The sequence below is a fragment of the Strongylocentrotus purpuratus genome, unplaced genomic scaffold (genome assembly GCF_000002235.5).
Source record: "Strongylocentrotus purpuratus isolate Spur 01 unplaced genomic scaffold, Spur_5.0 spur5_contig_858, whole genome shotgun sequence".
NCBI lineage: Eukaryota > Metazoa > Echinodermata > Echinoidea > Camarodonta > Strongylocentrotidae > Strongylocentrotus > Strongylocentrotus purpuratus.
In genome coordinates, this window is record NW_022145566.1 from 767,271 (window position 1) to 793,067 (window position 25,797).

Below are 25,797 nucleotides of genomic sequence, written 5' to 3' on the forward strand. Positions count from 1 at the left end.
TTATAATTTTTTAGAATATTATTGGCCTTATCAATGTTCTCTTCATTAAGTCATTTTAGGTGGTCTTTCTATAGGTGGATGAAATGTGATGTAACAAGCGGGGGAGGATTTTGGAGGAGGACGCGCTATATTATTCTTCTATACTTTTTTCTGTTTACATCTGTCCTTCTCTCTCTCTCTCTCTTTCATCCCTTTCTTTGTCCTTTGTGCCACATGGACACGCAACTACACCACTAATATATCATCCCAAAACAATTAAAACTAAAGTAAACTATCAATTTTTCAATTTTACCATAATCAGTAAAATACGAGGTCGCTGATATTGCTACTCACCTCTTTCAAGACTAGAATGTGATCAACCAGATATGCGCATTCGCTTCTGAACACTTCCCATACTTTCTCTCGTCTTTTATATTCCTCCGTGCTGATTGTAGATATATCGATGGGGCGACCAAGGACAGATTCTATAAAGTCCTTCCAGTGTTGATCCTGCAGTGGATGTATAAAATAATTCATTTTAACTATTGATTGTTTACAAATACCTTGAAATGAATTGACGAAATGGAAACATTAACGAAGACAAAAATATATGAGATTTGCAAGGCGCCGAATCCACTTGAAATCAAATCCCCAAGGGGCACTCATTAAGAAGAAAAAATCCTTAGAACTGCAAAAAGGAGCCCAAAACAATCATTTGTAATGCTTCCTCTAACTGAGAATACAACATACCTTCCTTCCTTTATTTAAAAAAAAAAGACTTCGGTCTTGACCATTTTGATCGGTTCTATGACTATGTACATTATCACATTGATTACAAGTTCCTTCTCGAATCTCGAATTGAATATAAAGAACATTTCCTTTTTTCTTTAAACATGACGTTAATTTCATGAATACTAAATATCATTCATAAATGACTATCCATGACCGAAATATAACACAACTGAATGGGAGATATAATGTACATTGCAACTTAAAATTAGCAATAACCTGATGTAATAGTCTAAACGTATGCACGTGAGCGTCACATTTCTATGTTAATTTTTTAAAACATACGGATCAATTAAAAAAAAATGTTATAGGACATTATTCGTGATATCTCTGTACAGAGTTTATGAGGTGAAGCAACGCGGATGTATAGCATGTTCCGATAGGCTGGGTGTGTGCTGAAAGCATACTTGAGATCCTCTTTCAAGGAATATAAAAAAATCATCAGATATGAGTATCTAAGACTGCAGTAAGAATCTATCCCAATAACCGCAAGAAATGTAATACCTTTCACAACGGATGCTATAGAGATATTGATCTTGGTGTTATTCTGTGAAGAATATCATATCAGGAAATAGAAGCTTACGGTGCATTTCGCAATCCTTATGTTTTTCTACCACATTACCTTTCACAAAAGTACACTTAATATCTATTCGAAATAAGATGAATAATAATGAAGGATCGAGGTCTTCGTCCTAACAGATCCAGAAATCGACAAACGCTCGTTAGTGGTTGCGGTGGTGGTGGTGGGGGAGGGGGTATGGGTGCGCGAATTTCTACCCTCGGAGTGCATAGGTATTATTTTACCTATAATTTAAAGTTTTACTAATGAAGCTATTTCCCAAAATCTGAGACACCCATCATTACTCAACCATTTTTATACATTTTCAGTGCAATTTCATATTGAAATAGACTGAAATATGGTCAATAATAGAATTTAACAAAATGGCGCCTTAATGACGTCACGCATCGGTAATCGACACAATCTCTTCGTTTGGATCAATAATCATATTGTTTGTGACAAAATGTAATGAAAGTTTGATTGCCATTAACCATGCCATTCATGTAGAGGTGTCGTGGTCACCGGCCTGTGGATCAAAAGGTCCGCGGTCCGAGTCCCGCCGCGGCACTAATATCCTTTGGCAAGACATTAATCTACTTTTACCACACTCGACCCAGGTGTGTTAAATGGGTACCTGGTAGGAGTATGCCTGATGCCGGAGATAAAGCTAGGGTAATATTTTCCAAAGCTCTTTGGGAGCGCATATTATTATTATATGAAGAGAACAAAATCCATACATAAAGAAAGGGAAAAGAAGATAGATTCTTACGAAATCAAAAGCTACTCTGCCATGCTACGAGGCAGATGACCAAATAATAATAATGAATTACATAAACTGAAACACTTCCGAAGAAAGATCGAAATTGACAAACCTTGAAGACAGCATATTCTAGTTCGTCCTGGTCGTGCCGTTTGAAGTTTGAAATGATAGCTCCCATTCCGCTCTTCTCTTGCTTTCCCTATCAAGGTAATGGTAAAAATAGATATTTTATGATATATTAGAGAAGGGAGAGAACATTGATAGCTTATATCAGGGCCCCGTTACATAAAACCTAGCATTGATGGTAACTTTGCCATCAATCGCAACTACCATGGTAACAGGGCTCAACATCCAATCGAACTCAAGGTTTTTGTGGTAGTTACCATTGATGGCGAAGTTACCATCGATGGTAAGTTTTGTGCAACAGGTCCCAGATGTTATTTTCTATTATCGGAGATAGAAATGTATCTGAATTTGAACAAGACGTTATACTATACTTACAAACTTTTTCCTGAGCATGGCAGCTATTCTCTTCTTGCTGTCTGTTGGTGAAGAGGAAAATTAAACAGAATTATTTTAACGTGTGGCTCGTTGAAATACTGATTAAAAAGCGCAATGATAATAATACATAATACTTCTACAGTGCACAACATTTCCTAATGAAGCAGATAAATGAAATGATAGAAACGTATAGGCCTACCTTGTACTTCTTCGCTGGCAACGTGGTTATCTAAACCTTGTACACTTGATTCAATGAAACCTAGACGTGAGAAAGACAAAAAGCATAATAAGGATAGACATTATTTTAATCATTCGTATTTATGTAATTATGACCTAATCCACTCGAGTTCATCATTCCCAATTTACACAATTTTTTACAATATCCAAGTAAAGAAATATTTACTAAAATTATCATTATTATAATTATCACACCCAGTGAGCATCCGTTTTAGCCCCCATTAACAAAAACAATCTTTGCTGGGAGGGGAACTTTCACCTTCTTTTAGAAAAATTGGAAATATCTTTCAAACACACAAAATACGGAATTTGGACAATATATCAAAGCTGCTAAGCTGACAAACTATAATGCTAACATGATGAGACCCCAAAAATAAACGAGAACCTAAGAAATATCTTCTTAAGATATCCATATTAATATATTTTTCTTCGAAAATAATGTAGGAATACCTTTCGTCAAATTATTTGCAATGAATATGATCGTCAACACATGTGACCACATATTTGAATAAATACATAATACTTTTACAGCACCAATAATAGTTAAAAAACGAACTTACCCTGGACATGTCTAGCTGCAACAGCTGAAATGAAATGGGATAGCAGAAATATGATTTATTTTTCTGTAAAGCTTTATAATTTTGTGCCATTTCACGTTTGAAATTCATTATTGTTGCTGATTTTGATTGATTATCTAGCATACAGTCCTCAGGCAAGCTCAAAATAATCGTTTGTTCCCTTTCACTCTCCCTATCCAACATCTCTCTCTCTCCCACTCCCGAATCCATTCCTTCCCCACTAAACTCTCTCTTCCACTCCTTCCCCACTCTCTCTTCCACTCCTTCCCCACTCCCTCTTCCACTCCTTCCCCCACTCCCTCCCCCACTCCCTCTCCCATTCCTTCCCCCACTCCACCTCCCACTCCCTCCCCACTACATTTCTCACATTCCCTCCCTCTCTCCCAACCACCTTTCCCTCTCCCTCTCCATCATTCCACTCCCTCCTTTTGCCTTTGCCCGGATAATTGCAAACTGCCGAAACAGATTTGAGGCAAGCACAGATCAATACAAGCCATTATCATTGTTGCAAATCAGTGAAGAACACATGAATAATCGGAATCAGTTGGATACCATTACATGGACCTTGTGCTCAATGCTAACCTACAATGGATCTAATTTCTCCAGCATTTTTCAATCAAAATTTAAATGCCAATCAGAATGGCGACTTCATCGTAAGGTGTTAAGCCCTTTCCGCCAATACAATCAGTATACACTTTACGTGACGGTGCCGAGGTCATAACAACATTTTACTTGCCTGATGTTTAGCTTCTTTACTCAAAAGATTATTAACCAACACTTCAAAGACATTTGCGCATTGACATCATTGAAGAATAAGAACAATAATTACGTCACTGGTTGATTATTTTGGAAGGGGCACAACCGGCACATACCCTTTCCGTGAAGCCCAGTTAGCATACCTTAAGTACACAACTCCAATAATGTGCCCCTTTTCCAAATTCTCATCCAAAAAGCACCTCGAAATCTATCTGGGGAGAGGGCTAGTCTTAACATTTTCGGAATCGTGCCCACCCCCTTTTTTATTGTTAAAATCATTGATCAGCCTGTAACTTACATTGTAAAGTGAAACTGGCTTCACTCATGATACTGGCCCGATGTTCATCGGATTGTTTCCGAGATGCTGTGGGTAGGAGAGAGTCCATCTGAGGTGTTGATAAACCCGGGATGGAGGTGTTTCGTGCAGGTTGCGGCGGTGAATCAGGCTTGCAACTGCAAGGGGGACAATTAAATGATGTTGAATTGTATATCTTGTCAGAATTATTATTCCATTTGAATAGAAAAGGAAAGTGTTTATATGTACACTGGAAATTTCGAAACGCGAACTAAAATATATAGTTGCTTATTAATTTGCTGTAATGGCATCTCGAGAATTGTTAATGGAAAAGGGTCGGCCTGAATACGTATATACAAGTTCAGTCAGTCTAAAAGGAATAATTTTGAAGAAAGAACAATACATTATTAAATTCATCTGCAACCAAAAATGTCAATTTCAATTTCAATTTACTTCATCTGGAATTCAAATACTTAATAAATAACAGTCCACAAGAGAATAACACTGCAACGTAATAATCATTCAGATATCAATGTTAAAAATTCCCTCGTCTCTGTCAAGAAATTAAATATTGTTCAAAGTATAAAAACGACTCCGTATATTCTTCACGATATATACATTTTTAAACATTTCACGCTTACTTGTTCGACTCTTGTTCTTCAGATCCCATTTCTTGAACAGCTGGTGCTACCTGTGTTATTACAGCATCCCTCCTCCGTCTCATGTGGTACCTCGGCGGAGGGGTATTCTCTTCGTCTTCTCCTTGGTCCTGGGGTTCAACCTATACACATTTAAGATAAAATTCATCAATCTGAGTTGCAACATAATTATTTGAAAATTATATTTGTTAAATATTTATTTCTTTTTGAGTTTTGATATACGAAGTAAAAGCTGATATTGTCATAAACAAGCGCCATAATTGTTGAGAATTAAGAGAGATTTGCCTAATATTTGTTAACACAGTACTATTGAATATCACACATGTTAAAAATGTCCCTTAATAACTGTTTATCGCACAATAATATCATAATAGTAGCACACTCCTCTATTCGAAAAGTAAAAGATACAAAACGAATGAATATAACTGTTTGCGGATGAATAAGTTTGGTTTGTTCAACTATGGTAAATGAATAACTTACACTAGCAAAACCAACGGATTACTTTACAAAATTACATACATCATCGAATTATGAAAGAAATCAATAAAACCATACGCGAGACATACCTTTCGATGTTTGGGGTATGAAGATTTAACATTTTGGGACAATTCAGGCGATGGAATCCGGAGTGAACTTCCGCTACTCGTTACAGACCCAGACGAATCTTGATATAGAAGACAAACAAAAATGAGACTAGTATTTTATTATGATGCCTCTTTTCAATCTCATCATTAATAAGTTGCATGATGATAACAACTATCACATCGTATAATCAGGGGCATTATCAAAATGGGCTAACATATTCTTTCGCTATCTTTGGCTGTTTCAAAAGTCAAGTTTGTATACTGAAGATAAAGCTTTTGCGTCGACGAATTATATCTTATGGCTAGTCAGGTTAAGAAGCTAATTTAATTTAGGACAAATTTGAAAAGATTTCTAAAAGATTATCTAGGTTTAACGTTACAAATTATTGCCATTATAATGCTTAAAATAAGATTCTTGCTCTGACAAACTTAGATAAATATCCAACACATTGCGCCATCGCCTATACAGGATAGCTCCATGGACTAGACTGCAGACCTGGCATTGGGATGAATAAATGGTGGCTTGAAAAAAATAATTTCCTTTCCATATAGCGTCTAATTTCCCCCCTTTGAATTCTATTTTTGTTCACGATTACAAAGTGTGGGTAAGGTACTCAAATATTTGAGACACTCACAATTTACTGCCTTCATTCATGTTAGTATGGGATCAAATTCATGTGAAATTAAAGTTGAACTATATGTTTTGTACACCATTTAGAGTTTCAGAAACACAATGTTTTGAGTAGGCTACCATCTTTGGAGTTATTTCAAAACGACAGTTCTTAAAAAAACATGCATACTGACTGAAGATGTCATATGACCAGTCTAAATATCAAAAGTTGTATAGTTTTATGTTTTTCCCCATTATCTCAGCTATTTTCATTTTGTAATGTCTCCCTGGCCATGTCTCCTTCTTTTACCCCATAACAGAATACTGTCGAGCTAAACAAAAATATTTTCGCGCCCACTTCATTCCTCCCCCGCTATTTCCAATTATCATATAAAATTGGCAACACTAGCTATGATCTAATCTGACCCTTCCTACTTGTGAACTGTCCGTGTAATCGGTCAGAAGTCCGCTGGACAACCCTTGAATAATTTTACATTTAAAATATTTCGCGCTATACAGCCATAATATCAGGGCATCGAATATGGGAAGGAAGTCTGGGAAGGAAGCCTGGGAAGAAATCATACCAGTTCTCCAGTGATTTCGGACACCTCCAGCGCAGTGCAATCCAGTTAGCACACTTAATTGCCCCTTCAGACGTATCGGTGCGTTTATTTTGAAGTATTTGGAGAGGGGTTACTGGATAATAAAAAGTCTTTCAAATCTTTGTTGGGCAGGGGGCTTCATTGAGTTGCTTTATAGTCTGACGAAAATTGAATGGTACATGTACTTCAGCAGGGCCCCTAGTGGGGCTGACCTACATATCTGCTCAAGCCCTAAGTAATTTATTATACAAGTTTTATCGTTCATCATTCATTCATCATGAAAATAAAATCAGCGATTTACATACATAACATCATCATACATGCCAACATTTGAAAATCAGAAATCTGTACAAATTATGCTATTTTAAAAAAAAGAGGAACAATCCTAACTCTCCTATTCAATACTACAGACAAATTTGTACAGGAAGAGGAACACCTGCATTAAAATGATAATTATCTTCTCCCAAAAGAGGAATGTTCCTCTTTAATCTCAACAGTTGGCATGTATGCATCATATGAATATGATTGTATTATCGTGTATAAGCTACTTATTGACATGAATTGTGAGAGTTTAGTTTGTATTGAAGAGAAAAACAAACAACAACACGAATACGAAGTGTGTTCTCTTGACCACAAAGGTTAATGTTTTCAGCTTTTGATCATATTTTCACAGAATTTGAGATAATGGGGATATTATGTATTCCATGACTCATAATTTTCATGACGACATTTAGACTAATATCATACCATCATGACTTCCTGCATTGACCCCAGATAATGAGTCTGAATCATCGGGATGATAGCTGACAACGAACGTAGGATGTATGATGCCAGCAGCGTCTTTTACCATCGGCCTTTTCTGCAAACGTGAATGAACAACAACGGAATAAATCTCCGAGTAAGGATAACCTTAATCTGAAAATTGGTACATAATATCAATGCCCTTAATCTGAAAATTGACTTAGACATGTGAATGACTTTAATCTGAAAACCGTCACACACGAAGACTCGATTATTAAGGAGGATCTGGATAATTATCCGAAACATAACAGCCATGAGTGTCGTCTCGTTTCTATTATGTTTATCCATACAATGGCTCAGCGTGCTATGTATGGGGAAAATTCGTGAAGTTGCAAGGTTGGTAAAACTCAGATTTGGAGCTTACATCGATTCACTCTATACACACTAAACGGAGAGGAGTGACATTTTAAAGTAAAACCATAATACTTATAAACAGTGCTTTCCATTATAGGCAAATAATCCAAACATTATTACTTGTCATGCTTATGAAAAGAGAGAGAGAGAAAGAAAGAGAGATTCATGATACATAAAACTGATCATGATACCTGTAAACATCTTAATATTTAACTGCTATTTTTTGATGCAATGTACACGGGTTAATTTTCATTGCTACATGCATATGCCTATTTAACACATAAAAAAAGTGAGTTTGGAATTCAAAGTAAAGTTTGCAAAAAATATATATTGCCCCTCCTTTCCCCGTTCTTGATATCGCGGACACACTATGTTCATTCTTGATTCATCTCCGTGCATTAATCCTAAATTAATTTGGGCAAGTCTACACATATTACTACATGTCCCAGGGAAATGAAAAAGACTTCGAGTTGATCTGATGATTCCTTGCCAACATTTAAAAGTAATCATTAGCTCTAAAATCAGAATCAATGAAATACCAGGATGTTTTTATATCAATAAAATATGAATTATGGTGGGTGTTTCTTACCGACACGTCTGGTGAGGGGAACGGAGAAGGGAAGGGCGAGGTCCGTGATCCTTGTGACGGTGTTCGTGAATCAGCAGTATTAATGTTCGGCATTGATGCCATGATAGGATCCGGGTAATCATGTAGTCCTTTGATATCAACAAGTGGTCTTCCAGTGGGCAGGACACTGATGCTTCCATGCCGCGATGGAGGTAAGGCACGTTCATGCCCGAAGCCTCTGAACTGCTCAGAACTTTGAGTTTTGGAAAGCTTCTTGCGGAACGCCCGCGGTAAAATCGAAGACGATTTCTCTGCTTTCGGTGCCCTCTCGGTGAAACACTTTTCGCACATCTCTGTTAATTCCGTCTGGCTGCCGACATTCCTGCTGTTGTTACGACCACATTGCGTTGTCACATCCTGTTGCCATGGATACCGGAGATTGTGTGAATCTCCAACTATATCTAACTGCTCGTAGACCGACTCTTCATCCGATTCGACGGCTATATTATGTTCAGGGTTACCACGCAATACAATATTGGCCTCGTCGTTTTTTTCGTTGAGCATTCTTCTCATATCATTGGATCTTTCCGATGATGACAGCTGATGACGATGTAGATCTGGAGAAGACATATAGATCTTTGGCGCACATACCCCGATCATGTCGACATCATGAGCACCACCATTGGACTGAATTCTTCCATTGCTTTTAGGTCCTTCTGGCATCATCGTCTTTGACTTCGTACTTTCTGATCTTTCTGTAAAGCAAACAAAAAGTATATCAAGTAGATTATATACCCAAAACTGGAATGCTATTATTCTAAGATGCTCGATGTCTTATTTTGTCTGGTATCTCCCTTTGGCATGAAGCCATGCCCTTTATCCTGAATCTCTTATCTTTGGGTGCACTTCACTACCTTCATGTAGGCATCAACGCACGCAGGTGAATTCACACTTAGATAGTACGGTTACAAAATCATAACATCTAATAACACAGGAGTATACTATTACAATTGAAATATTCAGTGGTGGTTATACCGCACAATGTCTTTCAAACTGACAATACAACGTGACCCCCCGAATCTTTTTGTGGTGGGTGATCTTCTTTTCAAGATAAAACTACTATATTACCCCTTCCGGCAGTATTTCTTCTTTTCGGAGGCATTTATAGAATCATCTCTCTCTCTCTCTCTCTTTCTCTTTCTTTCTTCCTCTCTTTTCGATGTTCCATTTTTTTTTTCAATTGAAAATAACTATAATTGGAGATCATCTCTTACTAAGTTTGCAAATTTCGAGCTAAAGTTTCATTAACTTTCTCGGAATAAATCTAAGTTTCTAAGTATTTTCCCAAAATGAATATTGGCTTTCCACACTTTGAAGAAAAAAAAACAGAACAAATTTGTTTGTATCAACAATTTAAAACAGAACAATATCCTATATGTAAACATGGACCTTCTACGAATGGTGTAACAGACTTATCATAACGCAATAACCTTTGATATAAAAAGCAATGCTTTTGCCTGTATAATGTGATGTAGAAAAACGTGATTGTGTGGTGCGTAAAAGGTGATGGCGGAAGTGGTGCAGACCGAAAATTTAATTTAAAAAAAAACGAAATATGTAAAAACAACATTGTTCATGTGTATTATATGTGATTTTCAGAAAATTGCCTTAAAAAATTAGTTGTTGCAAACAATCCACTCACCATACAATTAAACTTCCCTGGTTTTCTTTTATCTAAACTTCCTCCTAATACATGCATGCACAAAAACAAGACATCATAACCTTTAATTAATATGTAGATGTTTGTCTGTAAACACGACATAATTATCATAATTTCTACACCAGGAAGGAAAATAAACGAATGCATTTCTCGTGTCGCAAGTCGATTGTGATATGCTACATGTAGTTGATATTCACTCCGTATATTTCCTCCGCGGTGAATATTGTCTAGGGATGGAAATTTAACACTCTGGTACATTTTTAGATCCGGCATAAGTGGTGCGACATTTCAAACAAGTGCTTCTCACCTACCATCGAGTTCTTTCAGTCACTCCGATACGAAACCATATTTTGAATTCTTAATTTTCAGTCTCTATTTTGTATCATTATATCACCATAGGTTAAAGAAGTTATTTCAAATCATGCTACCGTATTTTCTTCATAGTTTTGCCATTTATCTATAGATCGTGTGATTACTAAAGTGGTGATATCTCACAACATGAGGGCAAGTTATTTCTAGAAAATAACATACATAAATAGAAAGATCATAATACATAATAGAATAATTGTTTTAAATCTTCAATTAAATAAAAAATGTTGGATTTAAAGCATAATTCTTCTCTTCTGCATTATATATCTATGTACAATGTACATAAGATATATAAGACTCTACATTTGATTTATAATATGTAGAGTCTTTTATATATTGGTCAATTTATATGTCAAGATGCGACGCAAACACACACACACACACGTACACAATATAAACATGTATATATAGAACAAATTATTCAATTTGGATAATCCTCAGTCAAAGTAATATAATTATTATCTATATATATATATATATAATATATACGTGGGTGTGTGTGAGGGTGTGTGTGTGTGTGTGTGTGTTTTGCGTGTATATATATATATATATATATTATGACTAATAAAAAGAAGAGACGGGCAGACACACACATACACACACGCACGACGAATGGGCGTATCCAAGGGCACTATTTCAGTCTCTGTTCTTGAATGTTCAAATATTGTACGTAAATTTATAAATTTAAGTAAACATGGTCACATTCCCTGCTGCATAGCAACTATTTCAGTAACACTATATTTGACAAAGATAATAAACACATATTGTGACAATTGCCACATACAAGACAGCACAAGGTCAAAATAACTCGACAGGAAAAAAAATACTGAAGCTTTTTCCGGTTCGTGAATAAACGGCTATTACAAAAAAGAATAGTCGTATTGTTTGTTTAACACCTTTTTAGAATTCTGCTCAGCTCAAGAAAGAAAAAGAGGTGCCAGTCTAAAACTGTACTCTGGTGTTGAATTTCCTTCTCCGAACGACTCACCACAGAGAAAATAGCAAGAGTGTATGGATTGATTTCGTCGCCATTTTACATTCATGGGATAACATCATTGCCCTGCATTCTAATAATAACTCAGTCTTTGAGAGCATGTTTAATTCATATTGTAAAAAGAGAACATAAAGGCCTACACAGTATTTCACACAACACTACATACATGTATACGATCATCTTATTTCTTGTCTGTTGCACCCCGGGGTGCATTGACTATGTTTGTTCTTTCTCTCTCTCTCTCTCTCTCTCTCTATTGATATATTATCTCTCTCTCACTCACTCACACTCTTTATCTCTGATTTCTGGAAGATATTAATATTGCCACATTCAGGCAACTATCAGATAGGTGAGCGAGCTTGTAAGACAGTTGAAAGCCAATTTACGTTTGAATGTCACTCTCTACCACATGTCGTATTACGAAGTCTTGTGAATATCTATACATTGTGATATAAATCTATGCGAAAAGGGAACATACTTCCAGCGAAGAATATACTTTTTTTCTTCATTTCCATGTACCATTATGATTTAAAAAAAAATCTAATGTCAGATTTTATTTTACACGCCCACATTAATGACAAAGAGAATATAACTTGTATGGATAATTATTACCCGATTCCTTGACAAAATCAATTAAAACGATTCTCAAAAAGGAGCTTCATAATTTATCGGCACCTGAAATTTTCGAAAGGCCTAGTCTTTCAAATCAACTTCGAAAATGCTAATCATTATAACATAAGTATACACTGTCTTAAAAATCATACGTTTCAAGCTTCAATCTGCCTTGTTTCCTTTCTTGATCAATTTCACATTATTTTGGTTGATGGTTACAAGCAAGTAAACAAGCACAATAACCTTCTGTTCCAATTGTTTCTGATCCCCAATTCAATCTTAAGCTCTCACACACACTGAATATTGAGTGTGTCGGCAGGGGCAGTACATGCCATGCGTGGGACGAGGTGAAGACGGATGAAGGTATAAGTAATGCCCTTACTTTAAATTCGAGCCCAAAATTGTTTTTATTTTCTTTAACTCTGTGCGATATTATTATAAAAGAAACAAAATGAAACTTTCCCATAACTATTCCATGAGTCAAGAGTGAAGCATCAACGTATGGCGGAGGTAATATTTCTTACTGAAACAAAATGGCGCCTTCGTGATAACTGCTATATCGAGGCATATCCAGAACAGATAGGGCGTAATTCTCTCCGGCTGGGGTGTTATTTAGACATCCCACGTGTCATGGACCCCACGACTGGGGGGGGGGGGGGGGGGAGGGGAGGGGCTGTGGAAAATACATTCTCACGGAATAAAACGAAACCTAAACTAAATGTTCAATATTTATGCCAGACTAATTCCGAAATAATATTGACTTTCTATACCGAATCGGTGATAAATCAATAGCTCACTAATGAGCAAATATAGACAAGGACATAATATTAAGTAGTCCCGACTCATGTGCATAATAAACGGTCTACGTGAGTAAATAAGAATCATTATTTGATTTCTATGTGAGTTCGCTTGTTTGCATAATATATATTTGCTGGCTGAAATAGCCCATTTAGTGCGTGGGAATATCATTAGTCCATTTTCTCGCAAAATGCAATGCAAGTCCACACTACCCATTACCAGTTCAAAATCATCATTATGAGAGCATATAGAAAACCACCAGCGTTTAAAGGATTCAGTAATTCCGAATGAGATCAAAAGCAGCCAGCTATATAGGTTTCTTCCATCCATGCATTTACCTTACAATAATTCATTACACTGATCACACAATGAGTACACGCAAGAGTAGCAGAGAGTCAACACCTAAAGTTTACATACTTCGCGGTCAACCTAACATTAAGAAAAATACAAATATTGTAGACATATCCTTGAAAAACGGTTGGTTTTTGTTTCAATGGATTTCATATTTTTCACACTTCCTCTTTTATCGTCGTGATAATGCATGTGTTATAAATGAATAGTGTAGGCTTATGGCCCTAGGTTTTTATGCACTACGGAAAATGAATGATTTTTGTTTAAGATTGCGGATGAAAATGAGGGCGTGGAAATATGGATCAAGTAAAAGAAATTGGATTAGTAGGATGCGAAAGCTAATGTGGTTAGATTAGCAAGTGTGCGCTTGTAAAAATGACGCCTGGCTGGAATGCTCCCCAGGGAGTGGAGGATGTGCATACATTGTGTGCGGGTAAGCCTGAATCCAATGACCGGGGTAATAATATACTTATCTGTAAAGCGCTTTGAGAGGGCCTCCGGTCCTGAAAAGCGCTATATAAGAACGAGCTATTATTATTATTATTAGTAGTAGTAGTAGTAGTAGTAGTAGTAGTAGTACGTGTAAAGGTTGTTCACGTTCAAGTTCAAGTTTTTATTTTCCACATTCCATTAAAAACAGTCATAATTAATGATGGACAATAGCAAATGTATATATTAACAAGACATTACAGTAGAACGAAAATGAAGAGGGGAAACGCATAGGCCATTGGCCTTACGAGGCAGAACCCTAAAATGAACTAATGCAAGTATCTTCTTTGGTGGTGATAATTATACACCATCATACCGACTATGATCCGATGCTACTAGTATATATATATAGACCATACACACAATACTATTTTTGACTATTTGCCCATAGTAAAGAACCCTTGTCATCAGTCACATATTAAGTAACCAACTGGTATTTACCTATATTGGGGAGAGATAGTTTTTCTCTGTGCAAGTGCGGCATCGAAAACCGGCGCCATTTCGTCATGAACGTCATGATGGAGTCTCGGAAACTCGACACACGGAATCACGAAAGTAAAAACAAAAGCTTGTTGATGACCAGCAGGTGAATAGCGGGGGATCTATGATAGCATCCTAAATTAGATTCACGGTTCTCCCAAGCATGATGAAGATGGCCGAAAGGTCTCCGGGGTAGAATTAGGTGGGTGTTGTCATGTCAGGCGCGATCGAGCTAACTCAAAGAGAAATCATGCATCAAGTTTGATTCTTTCACCGATCAAGTCATAGAGACCGGAGCGTGGGTGAGACCCGCTACTCACGTTTTGCTTTGAGTACACGTTCTAGAAATAACAAATAACCGCCACCTGAAAGGTATTCTCAAAATAGCTTTGTGCACGTGTTGTTCTTTGTATGGTAGTACATGATATTCAAAAGGAATATCTACAAAATAAAATTTTCCAAAGGTAATACAATCTACATGCAAACACACTCGATATCCTATCTTTAGACAAGTGGGTAGTTTCTTTAAATCTCCCTATATACCATTTTTCTTCTTAACCATATTCCTTTCAACCTCTTGGGATAAGACGCTGTGTTCAAAGAGATATTGTGTAAAATAATGCTAATGTTACATTTCCTGTTGTGTAGGAAAAATAGCTCGCCATGATACACATCCTGGTGACGTGCTGTCATCAAAGGCAATACATGTAGTTGTTACTAGGCGTCGACAAAATAATGGGGACTGCAATGCCCCCACCCCCGCCCGCTCAAGAACTTTAATATCATAAGTATTTTCGCAACTATTACCTCATATTCGGGCATTAGTATAGTTAATTTGTGTTTATGTTAATTTCCAACATATTTCCTTGCTTGCCTTGCTCGAAAACTATTTTTTTTAATGGTATTCGGTCATGAGACGTCAAAAATGAAACACATACCTATTCGCCTCTGATTAAAGCTCGCACGACATATTATTTGATTTCTAAAATTGAAAATGGATAATTATAATTTCAGAATTTAAAATTATTTCCAAAAAATTAAAACAGCATTTCCAACCTCATTATGAGAATTGTGAGAACAGATTTTACGAAAATGAAGGCAATTTTTTTTAATTTCTCAAACAAATTTGTCAACGGTAATGTTCTAGAGAATCTGTTTCTCTGTACCATGTGAATCAAAGAAAGTTTACACCTAGAAAATTGCCAATTATTTTAAAAATCACCAATGAACAGTGAATTATTATGCATCTTATGAAAGAGTGTTTTATCCCAAATCATTTGGTATCATTTTTGTGTGGTATGTGTTCACGCTTGGATGAACAGGAGGGCATTGTTTGCGAGAGTGCAAAAATCGACTTGCGCCAAAGTGATGCCTACATCATGTATTATGTTGGGATTAGCTGAGTGCGAGAATGAATTAAATGTATCAAATGAAATGCATTGCATATGTTTTTTGCAGAAGCAAAGTCACACACGCACACAAATGTTCGTTGATATTTGATATTCCATATTTGATATGTGTGGCATGATTAATTTTGCTAGGGATGTTATTTGGATCTGCAAAAAACGATTTAATTCCCAAATCCCAATTGTTTTATTTCAACATAACATAAGCAACTTTGCAACTATTTTCGCACTCTCGCAAACAATGCCTCCTGTTCATCCAGGTGTGAACAGATACCACACAAAAATGATATCAAATGATTTGGGATAAAACACTCTTTCATACGATATATAATAATTTACTGTTCATAGATGATTTTTAAAATAATTTGCAATTTTCTAGGTGTAAACTTTTTTTTGACTCACACTGTAGTTAGTTTGGTAATTACATCTCTGTCATTGAAGGAAATTGAATTTCAAAACTAAAATGAAATATAATCCTATTAAATCATTTACTCTGATTAAAAGATAATTAGGATAGCTTGACCAATCAGTACTTCCAATCGTGTTAAATACAGGGCGTATCATTAAAAGTTTACCCAATTTTGGTAGCTCCTAATTGAAAAGTCCTAACCAACAGGCATGTAGCCAGAGTTTGATGTTTGGGGGTGGGGGGCACATAAATGTAATCGATCGAGGTCCGAAAAAGTGGTCTGAAAAAGTTCAACCGATCTTTGAAATTTTTGGGGGGCACGTGCCCCCCCCCCCCCCCCGTGGCTACGTGCCTGCTAACCAATATGAATCTTTTCTACCCAATGATACCCTATTCATAATATATCTACCACGGGTGAATGAGCAACAGGGTCTTTAAACAAACTTGTCAAAATCGCCTTGTTTAAATATGGGTCAGGCCATATGCATGTGCTTATTTGGTCTTAAATCCTTTTAAAAGTTAAATTTATTGTGCCTCGTGCTCCAGTGCGTCATTGTTAAATGATGCATGGCTTTCACAGAATCTTGCTTCAATCGACAGGATAACCTTTAACTATTTTAGACAGCCTACTAACTTATTGTCTCACTTTAGTTCATCTGCTCACTTGTCCACTGCTTCATTTCACACGCATAATGAGCATAATGTGTTTTTACCTCGAATAGCGATCGAAAACTCAAAGGTTACTAAACCCAAAAGGCATGAAAGAACATTAATTTGTTATGATGATAAATATGAAATAAATTGACTGCGGACTTTCATTTAAAAACAACATCCCAGATAAACTGTATCCATTTTGTATCACTCGATGAGAAGGTTACCTGAATCAAGGGATGCAAATGAAGTCCAATTTGTAATCATCATAGCGAAAAGAATAACATAAATTTTGCTCGTAATTAACATTTTTTCAACTGCCTAATAGTCAATTTAAATGAAAGAGCAATTGTTTGGGAATGATAATGGCTTTTGACCCACATTCATAAATTCAGCCCAAACTTGGTGCACGAGGATTTCGACAATACTTTTTGAAAATCCGGCTGTGCGGTCATCCTTGGCAGCACAATTTTTAAAATGGTATCCCTAGACAGAGTATTAATTCTTCTTTACAATAAGATATAATTCAAGATCACACAGGTTATAACTTTGTGATTAGAAGCTACCAAAATTGGGTAAACCATTTTTTGATATGCGCTGTATTAAATAGCAAACACAGGTAATTTATTCTAGACATAATGACATAGTTACACTAATAGTTAAGTAAGTCTTGGTCCAAGCAATGTACCGTTTTTTCTATCAAATGCGTGTTTTTATCATTGTAAGAGTCGAATCATTAAGGTTTTGATTTGATTATAATATGCTGATTTCACTATTTATTAGTTATAAATCAGTGTTTTTTTTAAAAACTAGTAAAAATGTTATACTCGTATTACAGGTTATTTATAAAGACCAATAATTATGCAACATGGCTTCACGTATAAAAGACACAGTACGAAGAGGGGCATGCCAAGTTTATGTCACTAAAGTACTGGTAGTTTAAATAATTTGTATACAGAAATACAAGTTATTATTTATCTAGAAATTAACTCATAAAGCCATATGCCAAACAGAAAATTAGTCTCAGAAATATTTCAGAAACAATATCAGAGCTGCATGTAAATATATATCTGCATAGTTACGTCAGTTTCCCACGCCGACAGATCAATTTATTCATGTCAATCTCAGTCATTTCATGTGCGTTCAATTTAAATTAACTCGGCCCACCTGTGTAATCAAGTCGTTTGTATTTATGACTTGTACGCTCAAATAAAAATTGAACCATCCAGATGTATAATAATTATTGAACAATCAGATCAATATTTCTCTATCATTCCTTTATACACAATTTCCTCGTATAATGTACAACTTGTTCATTATGAATTTTCCATTACATGGTCGCGTGAACAAGTATCAAGAACATTTGCAAAATGCAATAAATTTTGTAGCAACCAATTTGGAACGTTTAGTTTTTCCAAACACATTTTCCTGTGATGACTCACTTCGTGTTTTTCTTTCTGTTTTTCCTTAAAGAGTTTGTTTTCCATCTTATCACGATTATAGAATCCAGATTCTTTACTTCGTCACATAAGTAATAATCATGTACTCCAAAAGCGCGTTTTAGTAAGTACACTTCCAAATAATTTAGCATGCTTACTATACCTAACTGTAAGCAAGAGCTTCACACAAATTTCTAATTATTAGCGATGGGAACAAAATGATGTATATATACCATAATATTTCTTACAATGGTGTTTCTGAACAAAACAATATAACATAACTATTGATTTTTATGACGTCTATTTATATGTCAATACATCAATGTTTAAGACATCAGGCTATTATTTCAATAACCTAGAAACAAATAAGAAAAGACAAAACTTCTTCACACGAGATATTATCAGTATAAGAGAATAGAACATCAGAGTGTTTATCAAAAAGTCAGAAGACTAAACTTAGAACAAAATAAAGTGAAATAAACTGCACAATAATCGATTAAAATCAAAGTATCGAAAAACAAATACCACTTGTCAGAGCAACAACCGCGGGAATTTTTGTCAAAGCATATACACGCTTACAACACATCAACATGGCTACATTTTGGTATGCATTTTGAATGTGGTATATAATTTGATTGCAACCTTATAATGTCTCAGAATTCATGATCTTTTTGTTGTCGATGCGAAGAACGTCTCGATTTCGACCTCCTTCCGAGTAGAACCACCGAAAGGTTAGGGGGTCAATAAGCGTTGGATGACAGATGGGGATAAATGCTGTATATGGTGCATGGCCTGGCGTCCATAGTAACACTCGAAACCCACATAATACCCCCAAAATCGAAATCGCAAAATGTTCCCCGCCAAAACACCTATCCACAGCATAATTTCTTTTTTCTTTATCATATTTGGCCTGGCTAATGTGTATATACAAGCAATATTCTATTCTTGATTTACGACAGCCGTTACTTCTTGTCTGTCTCATTTAATTTCACCAAACGTTAAAGTGATGTCAATCAAACTATACGTACGTGAGCAGCTGGGTATCGGCAAACCTGGCGTCACCCGTTTTCTTGTCATCATTTCTACAAATTCCAGATGATTATAGATTACCCGAGTCTTCATAAAGGCTCATATACTCCACGGTGACGACACAAATCAAGAGATAAAACTGGCATAAATCCACTCAAACAATGACCACGAGAGAGAGAGAGACGCCTTTTTCCATTTAGAGATGCGCGCCATCCATGGGTTCGGATGAAAATGCGTTTGCTAACCTCGGCACCGCGGGCAAAATGACGATGCGGGCGAGGCGATGTGAAAATAAAAACACCACAAATCTCAGCGCAGATGCGGACAATCCCAACGATCTAGAGAGTCGCTAACACGATTCCTATACAAACAAGTTCCTTCCTTTATATTATTAACCGTGTTAGCGGACCGATTCATCAAAATGAATGCAGACTTGGTGGAGATATGAATCGCACATTATTGAGAAGAAAACATGTCTTCTAAACATTTTGAGAAAGTGATCCATTCTTGCCGCCCCACAAACAAACAGAATACCCTCAAATAATGTAAATAGTTTATTAATGTCATGCTTTTTTTCTTCTTCAACAAATTAACAGTTTGAAAGATTTCTTAGAGTACGCATTCTGGCATTTAGCATAATTCATTCACGCTATACAGAAAGTTGTTTTGAGGAAGGTAATATTTAGTGTTGTCTTTTTAACAACTTGAATCAGTACGTTCAAACTTACGGTTTATACGGGAAACAAAATGTAAAATTATGTTTTAAACTGTGTTTTGGAAAGTGATTTGCAGAGGTTGGACAACTTAACCTATGTGGCGCTCAATTTTAAACGTTTACCAACCTTCTCTTTACTGTCTTGTAGAGCAAGTGATCGAGCCCAAGTATGTAAACTTAAATATGAAAATACAAACTAGACTAGGTCGATCTTCCCTCTGGTGCAATTTCATTTCGGGCTGATAAAAAACAAAACTGGTAATAATATCCTATTAAAATTCGCAAAATTCAAAAGAAGCCTATTTAGGAGACTGCGAGGGGCAAATAAGTTTTGTAAAACTTTATGCGTACTCAAGGTATGATATCCAAGGTGTGAAAATATTACACAAAATAACGTATCGAACACACTGCATTTCAAATATTAGAGATCAGCACCCAGTTAAATCTGATTGACACAGATTCACAAGAGAATACACAATCGCATTACAACACTTACCGGTCTTCTCTGCTTCCACAAAATCCTCAAAATAATAAACATCTGGAACACTCAATCGGAAATCGTCCAACATAATGACGATTACTTCCTTAATAGATTAATGTATTAAAAAACGACAAGCTTCCTGCTTTGAAATTTCCGTCACAATAGCCCATGAAATCAAGGCTCACCCCTTTAGCATAGCCTTGGTGTGGTAGTACTGAAACCCATTTGCTGCTTTCACCACCATCGGCTACCGAATACAGTGTGGAGTGTAAAAAGACGCCACGGTAATTGCGCATAACTGGGGCTCCGTCACCGCATCCAAAAAAGGCCTGCGGTAGTCAATAGTCAATCACCGACCGTTAACCAAGGGCATTAAACTGGACATCCTGTGCAGTTTGTGAAAGCGAAATTATTCGCCCAGTTACACAACGAGAGCAGCCATGCTCAGCAGACTTTAATCCATTGTTTATCCTTTTCTTTAATAGATAGTAGATGGATAGATCCACCCGTAAAAGTAACTGAAGCACAGCTTTTCGCCGTAAAGGCTGTCTGGTGGCTCAAGACACATTGATATTCTTGAACATTCTATCTTGTTTTTAATAGTTAAACAACCCTCCGCTTCCCCCTTGAAACCGTCGAACTTCTCATGCCATCATGCAATTTTGTTTCATATATCATTAGAAGATCTGGAACAACACTGATTGACGATAATTTGATCCAGTCTGGCAATTCAAGGTTACTTATAGTCTTATAGCTACATAACCACCGACATGAGCTGCTTAGAAGTGTTTTATTCATTGTCCTTGACTTTTAAAAAGCTTTTCGACACGTATGCATCATTTTCCTTCTCTTTCATTCAAGAAATTATAGCCTCCAAAGCTGCTTGCATGCGTCTTCCTCTTTAAAGAATTAGATCACTTTGTGGATCAGTATCACTATCAGTCACTACATTTTAATTTACACAACCGATTTCTAGCTTGTTAATCAACCATGACCATGCATAACAAAGAGGGTTCTTAGATTTTGAATAGAGTTATTATGTACGGCTTTACCCAACTATTGATTATCCTGGGCAGCAATCAATGGGAGAAAAGCTTGCGAGACACCACGTACACATCACGCTCAACCTAGATTTACCTCACATTTTGATACGATGTATAATGATATTAAAAACGACAGGAAGCATTATGCGGTTTTAGAAAAAAAATAACAAAAAAAAGCAATCTCACAATTGGTTGTTTTTCGCATATTATTCCTTTTCTCCAACTCTGATACTGTCTAATCCTAAAAAGAACCTAAAATATTTGTATAGTTCAATGAACCCAACACTACTTGTGTCGTGTGTGGCGCTGTTCCAGTGCTAAGCAAAAGCTGCTTGGGTCTCTTTTTGCTTTGAACGTTCGAAGATATTTATTTATTATATTGCTGGGGCGCCAGCAGGGAAGTTGACGATGACATTATCTATCAGATACAGGGCGAAAAACTTAACGGTCGGCCCCCAAAAATTAAAAGAAATGGAAAAATAAAACAAAACAAACTTTGATTTCTTAGAATTAACTTCTGTCGACGGGGACGAGGGAAGAGATAAAAGATCGGAAGTATAGTGTTATCAAATGGGAGGTCTTTTTTTCCTTCAATATACGCCCGTGATGAAGCACATGGGGCAGTTTCAAAAGTACAACCCCGTGATTGTAAGAAAGTTTTAAAAACTCCGCGTAGGTGACAAAATCATTTGAATACATGCATACCCCACATGAGATGATATTTCGCAATTATTGGCACGGTTTTGGCGTTACTGTGCGTAACCTACAAGAGAAATAATCCTATTATTTTCAAGGGTAGAAGATTAAACGCGATAATGAGAATTAGTCACGGTACTCGAATATAATTACAGGGAAGGCACATTTTATTATAGCGCAATAATGATCAGGGACAGAGTAAATAATGTTTAATTCCAGTTGTTTCCTTTACTTCTGATAACTGGTTATTATATGCCTGCCTTCAAGGACATGTTTGTCAGGATGCTCTTCTGCGATGGGAGCAGTTGAAAATAAAAATTGGAAGAACTAGTTCATCCCACTAATCTGAACCCCCAGTATCGAACGAATGGTTATCAAAATTGTAATAATCTGGGCCTGGTTACGGTGTAGAATCGTATTACTCTACCTTTTATTTATTCAATTTCAAATGAAAGATACACAAAGATCTCAAATGTTCATCTGTAATATTATAATCCCATAGAAAGCACCGAAATAATTTTATGAACCAAGATTTGCTAATTACGCATATACATCTATCCGACATCATGGCCCTGACCTATGGAATAGTCACCCAACTACTGTTAAATCATCATGTTGGTGTATTCTTTTAAGGTTGCCATATGAAGAAGGTTAGTGTAAATATATAAGAAAGTAATACTTTCATAAGCGCTCCAAACACAATCACTCGCACACACACTTACACATGCACATACATAAATAAGAACATAAATAAAACGTCTCACATAAGACATATTTTAAATAAACGCACATTTACACTTAACGCATTTCATGTTATTCCTGCCCTCCCCCTATTCATTATGTGGCTGTTATGAGTATTACTAATTGTTTAATATGACATAGGTTTGGTCGCCCATATAGATTCCTTTCCTGTGGCCGCCACCACGCTCAAGCTCTAGCTGAAGATATGGCAGTCTCCTGCAATTTTTTTTCAATTTTAAAATCATTTTTTGTTAAGGTATAATTATTTAATTGATTTGCATTATGATATGACTTTATATGTATTTCAACTTTTGTTAATAATTATTAATAGTTTGTATATTAATTTCTATTATGTTGACAAATGCGGAAATAAAATCAACAAACAAACAATCAAAAATTGGTAAACTGCATGAACTTTTACTTCCTGCATAAAGCTTTGAAGAAGAAAAAGAACCCTTAAAACGTTTCTGAACGTTTTTGACGACTTAAGGTTGGTGACTGCAGAACTTAAATGATTGTACAGGCGGTTCGTTTTGCCGGTATGCTATAATCACTGTTTAATACGATAATCCATGCTCAACGACGCTCCTCCCCTACATTATTGTATTATTACAGCTGTCTGAACTATTCAAATGATTTCGCAAATACCGTTACATACAATCCTTAAATCAAAAACGTCTGGTGCTCCGGAGTTCGGACATCTGAGAATAACTTGTCATTACTTTCAAAGGCATAGCTTTTGAAATATGAATATTAAAATGGCAAGTCTTATATTTTGTATAAAAACCTTTATTCCTTTCAATATTATTAATGAAGCGAGCGAGTGTGAAAACCTCATTTTTTTGGTGAGATTCTATGATAACCCTACATCTTCACTGTGTGCCATAATGCAATATAAGGGGTAACAGGAAACATCTTGCTCTATACAATTCTTAATAGGGACTTTTAGATTGAGTGGACGAGAACGGCGTGAACGTCTACTGATCATGCCTGTCTATGGCAAGCCGTTTCAACATGTATTCCTATTTCTTGATATCAAGAATTACCATTGCTTTACAACAGAAAATCATATATTGATATCAAGAAATAGGAATAAATGTTAAAACGGCTTGCCATGGACACGCATGATCAGTGGACGTTCACGCCGTTCTCGTCCACTCAATCTAAAAGTCCCTAATAATTTTCAAAATGAAAAAGATTAAATATTCACGACTTCGGTACTTTTCTTCAAATACAGGTGCGAAACGGGAAATAGCCAACAAAGTGTTTCTAAATACTGAGTAAAGTTTCGAGGACAATGGCTCTTACAATCCTTGAAAAGAGATCTTAGAAAGGCTTACATGTAAGTATAATTTTTTCTTAGTTACAGTGGGCTTCTCAGCTACTAGCTGGTGGGCTTTACGTATTCTTTTCCCCATCCTGTTTTCTCTGTATTATAATGCCTACCAGAACACAAAGAATGAGAACTTATGATGGGAACATAGCTATACATGTGAAGATCATGCGGAAATATGAGAAATTGTATATACAGTTTTACAAAAGAAGACAAACATTAACAGATTGTATAGATTTTAAGTGTTTTTTTACTTCTTTTTATATGCATGTATTCAAAAACATTTCCTGAAATTATGCCACTGTTTCATTTCTGTACGTATCATCTTTTATTTAGTGATTAATGTTATTTTGCCTTATAATTTGGGAATGACGTCATGATTATAAATTTACATGGATACGCATGCAGGATCAATTTATTTCAGTAAAAGGGGTAATCAAACTTTTGATCTAGTATGCTGAATCATAAATAACTTATAAAAAACCTTATTATTTTTAGTAGTAGTAGTACTATTAGTGTTAGGGTCTATTAGTATTATTATAGGTACATGCATAATATTCCCATCGGAGACATTTTTCAACCTTTACAAACAATTGCTAAAAAGGGAGGGCAGTATAAATGGAAAACTTTGATTTAAGCTCCATAACCATTATTCTCTCCTTCCCATTTACTTTTGCATATACAGTGTAATAGGTATAAAACATTGTACGGATGACCGAAGTAGGAAGATGGGAGTTGGTCTAGCGGCACGTTGATTTAGTCAGCTCTCTGTCTTTGCCTACGAACTGGCTCAGACGACACTGGTTCGAAACTGAGTCACGTCTTTCGGATGGTGACGTTAAAAGGTCGGTCTCCAGACGTAAATAATCATATCTGATTGATACACGTCTGTAAAACCCCAATTACACACACCAAAACACACGCAGATGAGACACGTCATAATGCAGATACAACCAGCAGGGAGTTGCGAACAATACATAAGACGCCATTTTGAGCTGAAAATTGAAGAACTCTGACACATTACCAAAGTGTATTACACAATTATTATTCTAGCCGCGCCACATAACTAGGGAAAGGGTTGTATGTTGTATTGGATGGGTTGAGATAACAGCATTGTAAGCTGAGCTGACGCCATATAATGTAATTGGGATCTGAAATGAAGCCGTGTGTAACGAGGCGTCAGACTATTATTTCAAGTTTTGTTAAGTTTTTGTCGACAAAGAGATGATTCGCAATACATTTAGAATCGGCACCATGCATGACGCATATTAACATGTAACCGTCGTGTGACACGTGCAGTATTATTATTGTCTTCATTCATAGACAATACTTATCATGAAAGAAGAAGTGCCCCATTAAGCAACCCACCCCTCGAAATGGGGCGAAAATAAGTTTATTTTACCCATCAA

General features: G+C 36.1%; 1 protein-coding gene across 4 annotated transcripts in view; it reads right to left on the reverse strand.

The window, feature by feature from the left end:
- Positions 1-25,797, reverse strand: part of LOC577927 (pleckstrin homology domain-containing family G member 5) — a 37,980-nt gene that overhangs the window by 7,646 nt on the left and 4,537 nt on the right. The window contains exons 1-11 of one of the 4 annotated variants that reach the window (XM_030997296.1): positions 20,591-21,457; positions 8,654-9,387; positions 7,657-7,768; positions 5,680-5,777; positions 5,096-5,235; positions 4,458-4,612; positions 3,386-3,409; positions 2,788-2,847; positions 2,589-2,629; positions 2,200-2,286; positions 334-489 (exon numbers count right to left, since the gene is read on the reverse strand). In XM_030997296.1, the coding sequence (XP_030853156.1) occupies positions 334-489; positions 2,200-2,286; positions 2,589-2,629; positions 2,788-2,847; positions 3,386-3,409; positions 4,458-4,612; positions 5,096-5,235; positions 5,680-5,777; positions 7,657-7,768; positions 8,654-9,387; positions 20,591-20,663 (1,680 nt within the window). In that variant the 5' untranslated portion in view covers positions 20,664-21,457. Of the gene's footprint in view, positions 1-333; positions 490-2,199; positions 2,287-2,588; positions 2,630-2,787; positions 2,848-3,385; positions 3,410-4,457; positions 4,613-5,095; positions 5,236-5,679; positions 5,778-7,656; positions 7,769-8,653; positions 9,388-14,406; positions 14,506-19,378; positions 19,963-20,590; positions 21,458-25,797 lie in introns of those variants that run through there. The other 3 variants (XM_030997287.1, XM_030997292.1, XM_030997281.1) reach the window with 3 other exon arrangements.